The sequence below is a fragment of the Macrotis lagotis genome, chromosome 2 (assembly GCF_037893015.1).
Source record: "Macrotis lagotis isolate mMagLag1 chromosome 2, bilby.v1.9.chrom.fasta, whole genome shotgun sequence".
Taxonomy (NCBI): Eukaryota; Metazoa; Chordata; class Mammalia; order Peramelemorphia; family Peramelidae; genus Macrotis; species Macrotis lagotis.
This window is the reverse complement of record NC_133659.1, coordinates 308,891,355-308,903,700: the sequence shown is the minus strand read 5'-3', so window position 1 is coordinate 308,903,700 and position 12,346 is coordinate 308,891,355. Positions and strand designations below refer to the sequence as shown.

General features: G+C 33.0%; 1 protein-coding gene across 1 annotated transcript in view; it reads left to right on the top strand.

Annotated features, from left to right (window-relative positions):
* Window positions 1-210: 210 nt before the first annotated feature.
* DCN (decorin) overlaps window positions 211-12,346 on the top strand; it is a 48,899-nt gene continuing 36,763 nt past the window's right edge. The window contains exons 1-2 of the mRNA XM_074226568.1: window positions 211-622; window positions 9,572-9,813. Of these exons, the coding sequence (XP_074082669.1) occupies window positions 9,606-9,813 (208 nt within the window). The 5' untranslated portion in view covers window positions 211-622; window positions 9,572-9,605. The remainder of the gene's footprint in view (window positions 623-9,571; window positions 9,814-12,346) is intronic.

Genomic DNA, 12,346 nt, shown 5'->3' with positions numbered 1-12,346 from the left:
AAGCAGAACACTTTTAGGATAACCCCAAGATGAATGTTAGACTATTTATTTGCTTGGTTTCCAGTTATTGTGAATAAGGGAGGGTGGAGAAAGTCCTCTTTTCAGACTGATAAATGTTATTTATAAACCAGGATAGAAGGAAAAGATGGGGGGGGAATAGGCAGCTAAAATCTTAGAAAAAAAAGGAAATGAATTTTCTAAGTAAGATGAATCACAAGTCAAGTTGCTAGCTTTTCAGCCCAAGCAGTTTGAGATGCTAAACAGATGAAAAAGAAATAAAGCAAATGAAAAAAAAGAAAAAAGCCCGATAAAGTTTTTGGCTACAATACAGGAGACATATCATTACCATATGATCTAATGTGGGTGTCAGCCTGGATTGTGTTCATTGAGGGAAACCTTTTTTTTTTCCCTTTCCTTCTAACTGGGCTATGGAATAGTAAGAAGCAAGAAGGTTTTTCACCAAGTGACAGTCACTGAGCAGTAACCTGCCCCCCTCCTCCTCATCTTCCTCCTCCTCTCCACACCTGCAAACTTTTTTTTTTTTTCCCTGACTGGGCTGAATATTTAGTGTAATTACATCTCAGCTTTTGAGGGCTCCTGTGGCAAAGCCCTGGATGAAAAGGTATGGTTTTCAGTAATTGTACCGCTTGCTCCTGTAGACTAATAAACTTTCAGTCGGTTGGAAGCAAAAAGCATGAGCTGGGGGGAGAACTGGGGGGGGGTAGAAGAAGTAGGAAACTTGGAGGTATTTTAAAGCTATTTTTTCTTCCTAGCTTGAGAACAGATCTTGGGGGAGAGCTTGAATACTTTGTCTTAGTATTTGTATGATTTTTTCCCTAAGTTTCGTGGATGTTTTTAAACATAGATAACTTAATTTTTTCCTTACAATGAATATTTGCCTTTCTGCATGAATATTGGTAATGAAATGTTTTGATTCTTTCACTCATGTTTAAAGGGGAAATATTTCTGATTTCTGCATTCAGGGTTCTTTCGGTTGTTGTTTCTGTTTTTTGCTTAATTCTCTTGCAGACTTTTAACACTTCTTAAACCTCCTAATAAAGTTACGTTGGAGGGGAGGGGATGTAGTTGTAAAGATTTAATGCAAAGATATGAAACCCTAGCAGACAAAGGGCAGATCATCAGTAAGGGAGGTTGATTTTTTGAGGAATGATAGCAAACTTCACAGAACACCAAGCTTCTGGACTTCTAATATCCCCAATTTGCATGGCTGGAAGTAGGATTCTGTAGACAAGATATGCCATAATGATTTATATTTTAAATAAGAACATGGCTATTTTATAAGAGAAATTCACTATGAAATCAAAGTTTGCGGTTTATTTTTCCCCATCATTTTTTTAGAAATGGTAACATGATGACCCCCCAGTACAGTGAAATCCCAGGACTGTGGATGCCTGTGGTTTTTTCTTCCCCTTACTACTTTGAGCTAAATCATGGCAAAAAGACTTCTACAGCTAAGCTACTTATGGATGAGTGTTTTGATTTCCTTGATTTTAATTGCTTTTCTTTATTTCTGATCTTGTGAATTGATCCAAGACTGGAGGTTTTTATTCCTCTTCCCCAACCCCCTTCTCTCCATGTGTTTATTGTTTCACTTATCTCCTTCTGAGTATTAAGTTCTTTGGTCAAGCCCACTTTGATATCGATACCATAGGCATAAATGACATCACAGAGACCTCCTTCTCACCGAAGCACATAGAACAGAATTTCTGTAGCAACTTGGGACAACAGGAGTTATTTTGATGAAATAAAACTAATTTAATTTGGTCCCTGGAAATCAGTGGAAAAAGAAGAATTTTACTAGTATATTCAATTTTCATATACATCACCTATTTAATTGGCAGGTTAGAAAGAGGGAGAAGACTAAAGAAAGCATCTCAAAATGTTTCTTAGAATAATTTCTGGTTTTTAAATAGGCATAACTCCTTTTATGCTTCAAAAATACAGCGGCTCAATTTGCCTTTGTTAATTTCATAATATTAAGTCTATATGAAGGAAATATAAACACATAGGACATGATTTTTTCTTTTTCTATTTTTCTTCTTAATTGTACATTCTTAAGACCCACAAAGCTTATGAACCCCCAAGTAGCTTTGAATAATGACTGGGAATATATAATACAATATAATGAGCCTTTGTTCCAAGATGCTGTACCTATGGGTATCCAAATGCCACTAGTAAGGTAAAATGATTTTAGCAAGAAATATGAAGATGTTTTTAGCACTTCTAGGATATTCATTCCAACCTCCACCTTGTATCCTCAATTGAGCACTCTTTAAATTCAATTAGCACAAGGCACAGGTATACACTATTTGGAAGGGATCATTGGAGGCATTTGGAGTAAGTAAATAATCAGTCCATGGAAGGTTCAGCCAAAAAACCCCAAAGATTCTTTGCAAAATGATAGAGATTAAAAGTCAAATGAGATTTTTCCAGTGCTGAATCGTGGGAAAATGGTCATAAGAATACTTCAGAATAGGAAAAAAAATTCCCTTTGCTGGTTTCATAGACCTAAGATCATAAGATCCACAGTGAGAAGGGACTATGAGATCATCAACTCCAATGTCCTTATTTGATATAGGTGCAAATTTAAGGAGGCCAGGAAACATTCAATGACTTGCCCAAGGTAACAGAGGTAGGAAGCGGGAGCCAACATTGCTATGAAATCATGTAACTACAAATCTCTTATTCTTTCCAATGTTCTGCATTGCTTTTGGGGAAGATAAACATCTATGAATATTTGTCCCTGAAATTAATAAATGCAATATATAATATTTATAATGTACTATATTCCTAATAATATAATATAATATAATATAATATAATATAATATAATATAATATAATATAATAATATAATATAATAATATAATATAATATAATATAATATAATATAATATAATATAATATAATATAATATAATATAATATAATATAATATAATATATATAACATTAATATAATAATTTTAAAAAATAAATATGGTTTGATGATATTTATCTGGGCTGTTAATGCAGTTTATTAAAATTGCAAGTTCTTAGTTTAAATTTTCTTCCAAAGTTATGGAGGATTAAAATATTCAGACCCAACAAATTTGGGGTAAAACTGGGTTCTGAGTTCTAATGTGTCTCAGACTAAAAAACACTATAATTTTGTCTTGGAGAAAGTTGCCAAACAATAGAATAGGTTTTTAAAGACAACACTGTAACTGAAGAGAAATGGACCTTAAAGAGGATTTATATCAATATGGAATTGATCAATAATATATTACTTAACCATCCAAAATTGTGGCTTGAAAAAGAGCAGTGATGGATAGTTATTTGTATATTGAATTATAATACAATAATCAGTAGAAACAAAGAATCAAAGTATAAGAAATTAGCAGACTTGTGCCATTAGTTTTAAGGTAAATATTTCCAGAAAGACAAACAATATTAAGAAAGCAATAGGTTTAGCATAGGAAGAAAGTCACTGGTCAACCCAGTAACCAAAGTAACTCTTTAGCTAAAGATAAGAGTTTTCAATCCTCAGGCAAATCTTTGGAATGTAAAGTAAGAGCCAGATGAGACAAACAGATGTTTTTACAATATATGACACTAGTTCTGAGGGACTAGTGGGGGGAAGCTCCAGTTCCTAACCCAAAAGCTCAAGTTTCAAAATTAAGTATTATTTAATTTATAAAAATAATTTGGTTGGTTGTTAGTAAATAATTAAATCAATTCAGTCAACTTAGCCTTACTTACTTGTGGGGAACAACAAACCCTCTATATTGTAGCTCTCCATTTTCACAATAGCTAAACCAGTATAACAAATACAGATATAACAAATACATGGTTCAGGTTCAAGATTAGCAAAGAATGTGCCTGGTTGTGTAACAGCGTATACTCAATTAATTAACCAGCAAATATATCAATTTATTTTAAAAAATAGGACAAATATCACTAATAATCACTAATGTCACTTTTATTGTTGAAATATACTTCCCTCAGAACCTAGATATTGAAAAAAAGAAGCAGGTGCAAGGGCAGTCATAAGGGTCTTAGAGAATTAGTTGATTGTATAGCTGAGGAAAATGAACCACCAAGAACTTTGCCCAAGGTCATAAGTAGCAGATACAGGATAAAAAATCAGATTCTGTAATTTGAAATCTGCCACTTTTTTGTACATCACCACTTTTTTAACTTTAATCATTTTGCAGATTTTTATTAAGTGGATAAAATATAATATAATCTATAGATATATTTATCTATCCTCTTCTTTCTCTATCTTTCTGTCTCTGTCTCTGTGTCTGTGTCTGTGTCTCTCTGTCTCTCTCTGTCTCTGTCACTCTGTATCTATCTATCTATCACCTATCTATCTATCTATCTATCTATCTATCTATCTATCTATCTATCTATCTCTCTTTCTCCCTGTTTCTCTCATAATTTATCTAGCCCATCAACTTCATTTAGTACTAATATCTAGAAAGTTTATGCAATTTTTCCAAAGTCACAAGAGTAATGAGTGACAGAATAAAGTTTTTTTTGGTTTTTTTAGGTTTGTTTTTTGCAAGGCAAATGGGGTTAAGTGGCTTACCCAAGGCCACACAGCTAGGTAATTATTAAGTGTCTGAGACCAGATTTGAACCCAGGTACTCCTGACTCCAGGACCAGTTCGTTATCCACTGTGCCACCTAGCTGCCCCAGAATAAAGTTTTTGAACCCAGGTCATTTGACTCTAAAACTACCAATCCTTCTACTAGACCATATTTCTATCACACCAACTCTATATACTTATTTTTCTGTTATTTATCTATCTATTTTCTATTTGTCTAATCTATGTCTATGTTTATATATACATGTAGATTAATCAATCTAATAAACAATCTAATCAATTACCAGTCACTAAGCATGTAACTTTTAAATTGAATTCATTATCTACTGAGTCAAAATATGATTTGAATGAGTTGCAACTTCAATTTAATAAATACATGCTTAAATTTGCTTTTTATTAGTCACCAAAACTCTCTGGACCTTAGTGGGAAAGAATGGTCAGTTTGGGGAAAAAATGATCAATTTTAAATAAAAGTCCATACGTTCAAATCATGACTGATTTTTACTATTTGTATGACTTTGTGTAAGCTAATTTGCCTCCCTTGGCATCAGTTTGCTTTTGTGTAGAAAAAAGAGAGGGTTGTACTATTTACATTTTCCAATTTTCTTTACACTTCACTTTTCTGTCATTTTGTGACTTTGGTATGATTTATATAGTTTGAATACTAGAATTTGCCCCCCCATGACTCATTAAGTAAAGACCTTTTTTCATATCTTAATGATATTTTAAATTTGTCTATCATCTTCACTTCTGAATATGTGATTCATCATCTCCTACTTAGAGAGAAATATCTATATAAAAGAGGGAAAACAAAGTATTTCTGTAACATTAACTGAATCTCATAGTATATGTAATGTTCCAGCTTTGAAAAGATGGAAGGGAGGTTCATTTTTTCCTGATCTCCTTGGGATCAATATTGGTAATTATAATAAAAAGCCCTTAGTTTTTATCATTATTTTGTCATTGTTTCAATTCTATTGTGCTATCTATTTTGTATTTTCCCCTGAATTTGTTTTCCTATCCTTTGCATCAGTTTATATAAATCTTCCTATGATTCTCTAAATTTTTATACTTATCATTTTGCATAATAATATCCCATTATCTCCATGTACCACAACTTGTTCCGTTATTCAATTAGTGGTCACCTATTTTATTTCCATTTCTTTTTTATGGTATTGTAACTTTTACATGTGAGCAGTTTAAATGCAGAAAATGTCAAGAAAAGACCATATATGCATTAAAAACAGTTAAAAATCCATAATCTCTCAGATAAATGTGGAGGTAAGACACACATTCTGAAGAATACATAGGGAACTACCTCTCAGAGGAATAGTCTAAGAGAATCTGTTTGAAGGCAAAACAGATGGAAGTGTTCATAGGACATTGTGGCCAATTTACTCATTTCCATGATTTGGAATCCTAAACTTTTTAATAGACAAAATTTTGAAACTGTTTGGAGATAATGGAAAGGTCATATAAGGATCACAGAAGGATGCATTTCTTGATCTTCCTTCCTTCTTTCCTTCCTTCCTTCCTTCCTTCCTTCCTTCCTTCCTTCCTTTCTTTCTTTCTTTCTTTCTTTCTTTCTTTCTTTCTTTCTTTCTTTTAAGTTGAGTCTCTATCAGCAATTTCTGATTTCAGGCATTAGACTCTGGTCAAGACGGCAACTGGACTAGAAGCAGGCAGATTAGACCCCACACATAAGCCCCCCAAAGAAAACTCACTAGAACAAATAATGATCAGGGAATTCAATGAAAGACAATAGTATGTGGTTTCTTCTACCCCAGATTAAAAAGAAGAAAAAGAGTCATCCAGTAGACTAGTCCCAGTAGCTACTGAGAAACAAAAACATCCCTGATAATGTCTTTCAAGATGAGCAGAGATAAGTCAGAGAGACACATACAGAACATGGGCAATCAGAATAGAAGAGATCCCAAGAAAACACCAGAGTAGTTGAATGCTCACTTTAGGGACTTTAGAATAATCAGGATACCAGGAACCAATGTTGTGTACCTTAGTTGATGGCAGAACCCAGATCAAGAGATCCCAGTTCTTTTGGATGTGAGCTCCCTGGTACTGCATTATGAGATGCTATAAAGACTCCTGAAGATAGAATGGTCTGACTCTTCAAGATTCAGACTTTGAGAAAAACCATCAGGTGGTGATCAGATGATTTAAGTTGAGATAAAGCAGAGCCAACTGCCCCACTCAGGTGGAGTCTGATTGTAACACAAAACTAGAACAAACTACTGCATAATTAAGTTCAGAAATGCTCCTAATTTAGCCTAGAAGAAGAGAGTGACATCATAAAAACTGCCAAGAAAAGTTCAAAGAAAAATAATAGGAAGAAATAATGCAAAAAAAATTTTTTTTGATGAAATGAACATTCTGGAGGAAATGGGAGACTAAGTATCCTAGAAAAAAAATGTTGTTATTCTTACACATTATAGATTCTCTGAAAAATAGAATATATAAAATGTGATTTTATAAGACAAAAAAAGGAAAAAATAGAAATGAAAGATTTACAAAATAGAAAGAAACTATAAGATATTTGAGATCAAAATAAAAAACATATTAAGAAGGTTTGATTTGAAAATTACTGTATTGAAAAATTTAAAAGATCAATTGTGACTCAAAAGAAGATAAATAAGGAGACACTTCCAACCCACCCTTTCAAGGAGATGGTATGTCCACAGATGTTGAACATAGAACATATTTTTGCACTTTTTGAACAGTTGAAAAGCCATGTTGATTAAGTTTTTTTCATCTTAATAATAATAATAATAATTCTTATTATTATTTTTAATATAGGATATTCCTTCTGGGAGGGTAAAAAAGGATGGATACTGGGGAAAACTATGATGATGCAAAAGATAGAAAATATTAATAAAAACTTATTAACAAAAAAGAATTAATGGGCTTCCTTAAAAAACATAAGAAACAGCACTCCAACTCTCCAGATAAATTAGAAAAAGTAGACAAAATAAAGATTTAAAAAAATCTACCTGTAATCTCATGAAATAAAGGAAAAGTCTCAGGAATGCCAAGGAACTTCAATTAGAATTGCACAAGATCTGGCAGCTTTTACAAAAGTGAAAGGAGAGTTTGGAATTAAATGTTCCAAAAAGCAGATGATTTTGGATCACAACCAAAATAAAGAATATAAATATAAAAAGACTATAAATAAAAGAATATATAAAGATATAAATATAAAAAATACTGAATATAATCTTACAGAGGGAAAATGAAATAAACCCAAAATGTCATAAATCTTAGTGCAGCAGAAGACTTTTAAGCATTTAAAATAAAAAGATCAGAATTAAGTAGGAACTTTGAATACTAAAACAAGGGTCAAGAGAAAATTGGAAAAGTTCCTTTTGTTGACTTTTTAGAGAGTAATAAAGGAAAAATATTTTCTAGGCTATTGAAGCGATCAGATCAAATGTTGTAAATGTTATAAGACATCTACTAATCCTCAGAGTTAAAGAATGGGAAGGCATCATTACTATCCAATTTAAATATGAATTATATTTCAAGAAGAAATGAATATATGTGGAAAGTTGCATTGTTTTTTTTTTCTAATAGGAGTACATTTTAAATGTCATTTAACTAGTTTTAACCTTTGTAAAGGAATTATGCAATTAACAACTGACAAGTGCAATTTTATTTTTCTAAAGTTGATATAACTTTTGGTACCTCTTATCAGAGGGAAGTTTAAGAGGGAGAAAGTTCACATTTATTTTAGGAGCTGAAGTTTACTGTGAGAAGAAAATTGGAATTGATTGAATAGAGCAGTATCTTCTTCTATATTATGATTTGAGGAGTGTGTCCCCTGACAAAAAGCATAACTTCTTTGTTCTTATTGTCCTGTTAAGGGTGGTAGAGAGGGAAAAGAGTTTGTTACTGATTCCTTATCTTGTGAACAAAAGAGGAGTGCCTTTGCTTTATAAAAAAATTGGTTAGGATCAGAAAGGAAGTAGCTTTTATAGAAGTAGCTTTAAGCAGGGAAGATTGTTGCTAAAGAAACCAAAAAAGTTGTGGCCTATAGACCAAGTTTTGAGTTGCCCAGATCAATATAGTTCCCTATTTATGTGCCTCTTTGCTAAGCTTCTGTAGAGTAATATATATGCTGATGAGGGAGTTTGACCTAGTTTTATGGGACGACCTTAATACTATTCATTTTCTATTATTCATTTGAATGAATTTTATTATTTTTCCTTCTTTGAAATTCTATTATTACTTATTTCTTTTGTCTTATTATTTAGTGTATATTTTATGTTTGAGTGAATGTACAATGGTGACTAGTATTGTATAAATAGTAAACATACCAGTAGGGGCTTAGCAATTACAGTGGTAAGAAAAATATCTTCCAGCAGGATAATTAACCTTAAGTCTGAGACCTGCCAACATAAATGCTAGTGAGGTAAGAGAGTTGCACAGGGAACAAGAATGAGGATTAATGCCCATAACTGGACTGCATTTCTCCAGCAGGAGAGCATTATTATTTATACTGATGAACATGAAGACTTTCTTTCAGCCTCCTTTGTGTGTCAGTGGAATTTCTGGGTCAAAAGGTATGGAAGGTATCAGATTTTACTTCACACCTAAACTTCAAACAAGCAATTTCAAATTGTATTTCCATTCTAGTTTCCCTTATCCAATTGAAAGATATGGAAGCGTTCCTATAATTTCCTTGTTCTTTTAGTGTAAACTTTTTGCAAATAGGATTTAAATTCATTAGATATATAGTTACAAGTCTGTAGTATGATGTCTGATTCATAAAAGATATTTAACAAGTATCCCTTGAATGATCCATGAACAAAATTTTTAATTTTCTGTTAGCAATTGCAAAAACAGATGTTTGTCTTAAAACATTTTGCATCTATGTTAGAATACTGCAGATGAAACTATCTTGTCATGATGTTGTTCTGTCTTGTTCTAACCCTTTTATTTGGTTTTTAGGTTCTCTGCTCCTGAAAAGTCAATGAAATAAATCATGAAATCTACTATCATCTTCCTTCTTCTTGTACCAGTTTTCTGGGCCAAACCATTTCAAACAGGCTTATTTGACTTTATGCTTGAGGATGAAGCCTCTGGGGTAGATCCCTTTTATGACCCCCGTGCAGAAGAAGAAATACCACTGGGGCCAATTTGTCCCTTTCGCTGCCAATGCCATCTTCGAGTTGTTCAGTGTTCTGATTTGGGTAAGTTCATCCAAAATACTTCTATTTTATGTTGTTTATTAGCTTTCAGCATCCCTTTATATCAATTTAGCATTAGTCAAATGGATTATGACCTGGGAAGAAGCAGATGTGGAGTAGAGAGAAGAGGATAAACCCTGGAGTCATAATTGTTCGAGTCATGGCCAACTCTTCATGACCCCATCTGTGGCTTTCTTGCCATGAATACTGAATTGGTTTGCCTTTCTCTTCTCCAACTTTGACAGATGAGGAAATTGAGGCAAACAGTGACTTGCCCAGGATCAAACAGCTAAGTCTTCTGATTCCAAACCCAGTGTTCTATCCGTTGGACAGGATTTGGTTCAAATCCTGATTCTGATGCTCATTTAGCTTTCAGTTTTCTCATTTTCAAAACCGACGAGTTAGATGGCCTCTAGAATTCATTTCAGTTTTCAGTATGTAACAATAATAATAGCTGGGTATTAGATATCATTTTAAGTTTTGCCAAGCAAGTTGGAAAAAAGTTCTATCCTTACAGATCCAATAACCTAGGTTTGAATTCTTCCTTTGTCTTTTTAAACTTATGTTCTCTCTAGAGCAAGTCCCTTTTTGGGTCTCTGTTTCCTCATTTGTAAAATTAAAACCCTCTAAGTTTCATTTAATCCTTAAGGACAGGGTCTTTGGATATTTGTTACCTGCATGGAGAACATCTAAGTCAGTAACTATAAATTAAAATTTAAAAAAATACTTATAACAATGATCTTTTCTCAAACTATAAGTTCAATAGAACAAGAAATTCAGGATTTGTTTAATCCCAGGAAATCAGTAGTGAAAAAAGTCATTGATATAATGTTAAAAATACATCATAAAATTATATTTGAATAGTTGAAGCATCAAAATATGAGCTTATATTTGAGGTGCATAATTACGAATACCTAATGTTTCCATAGTGTTTTAAGGTTTACAAATCACTTTACAACTAGCATTTCATTTGATCTTCACAGTGACCCTATGAGGTAGTTGCCATTATTCTCCTCTATTTTATAGATGAATAAACTAAGACTGAGAGAAGTTAAGCCAACAGGAATATTTTTCATGATTAATTAATTTATTAGGAAGTCTGAGGGCCCCTAATTAATTGGGTCCAAGATCTTTCTCCTGAGCAGAGATACTTCCCCTTGGGTTCTAGCTTTTGGGAGAGCACTAAGAATCAAATGAATAGAACAATTTAATGATTGATTAACAACAACAAAAGTGGGAAAAACTCTATAATGATTGCCCATTAATATTGCCATCGGACTTTTAAATTATTGATCAGGAAATCTCTGGAAAGACATTACATCTAACACCTTAACAGAAGTGGTATTTGGTGTTTTGGGAAGCAGTTTCTTAAGAAATAGGGAAATGGTAGGTAAAAAGAAAGTTCACAGTGAAACAGTGATAGGGATTATAGGGGTGAGGAGAATTGGTGCTGTGATAACCAACTGCAGGGTTAATGGAATATAATTCATTATACCAGGTTGCCATAAAGATTTAACTCTATAATGATATACATAATAATGTCACTAATCTATAATACCAATATCACTAGTACAGAAGAGGCTATATGTCTAACAAAAGAAGGAAAAAATATTAAGTGACTTTCTCAAGGTAACATGGGTTTTGGTGGCTGAACTAAGACTCAGATCCAGGACACAGGACCATATATTTAAAACTGGAATGCATCTTAAAGATCTGCTAGTACAAGCCTTTCATTTTACAAATAAAGAAACTGAGGTTCGGAAAGAATGAGTAGTAAAACCAGGATTTCAACTAATGTCCTTTTACTCTAGAGTTTACTACTGAAGCTGCTTTTTACATAGAATCTTCTCGACCATTTCTGAATGTTGATGATTTTAGGGTGACATCTGGTAAGAAATGTTCAATATTCCCACAAAATTCTCCAATTTTCCTTTAATAAAAGATTTATTTTTTCCTAAGGCTCAAAGTGAAAGTATAAAGACATGAATTACTTCCATGACCCCACACACTGGCTCCAAGAGAGCTCTGGTCAGTCATTTGTGAACTTCAGGGGGAAAAAATATTGCCCTGAACTAAGTCTGAATGTTTACATGACAAATATTTTCAAAACTTAGAACCTGATAAAAAGCATTCTGGAATGGTCTTTCAATTCCACATCATTAAAAAACACCAAGTCATTCACAGGAACACATAATAAAAATGTTGTTGCAGGATGGCACTCAGTTCAAGGTTTGGGAAAGCCATGGCAGTGTTTATAAAGATGAGTTATTTTCCCACATTTCATCTGTTGCCTGGAAGTTTGTTTAAAAGAAATAAAAAAGACTTCTGAATTTTCTTTTCCTTTGGAATTAAGGAGGGGAGACATTGTAACATTTGGGAAACATCCTGGGGAAGTGGATGCTCCCCTCAATAATGAAGACTGGACAATCATCTGTAATATTATGGTTGCAAGATATTTACCCAGTGATCACTAACATAGTGTTTGGCTTAGGAGGAATTTAATAAATGCTTGTTAATTGATGTTAGAGGTGGGACT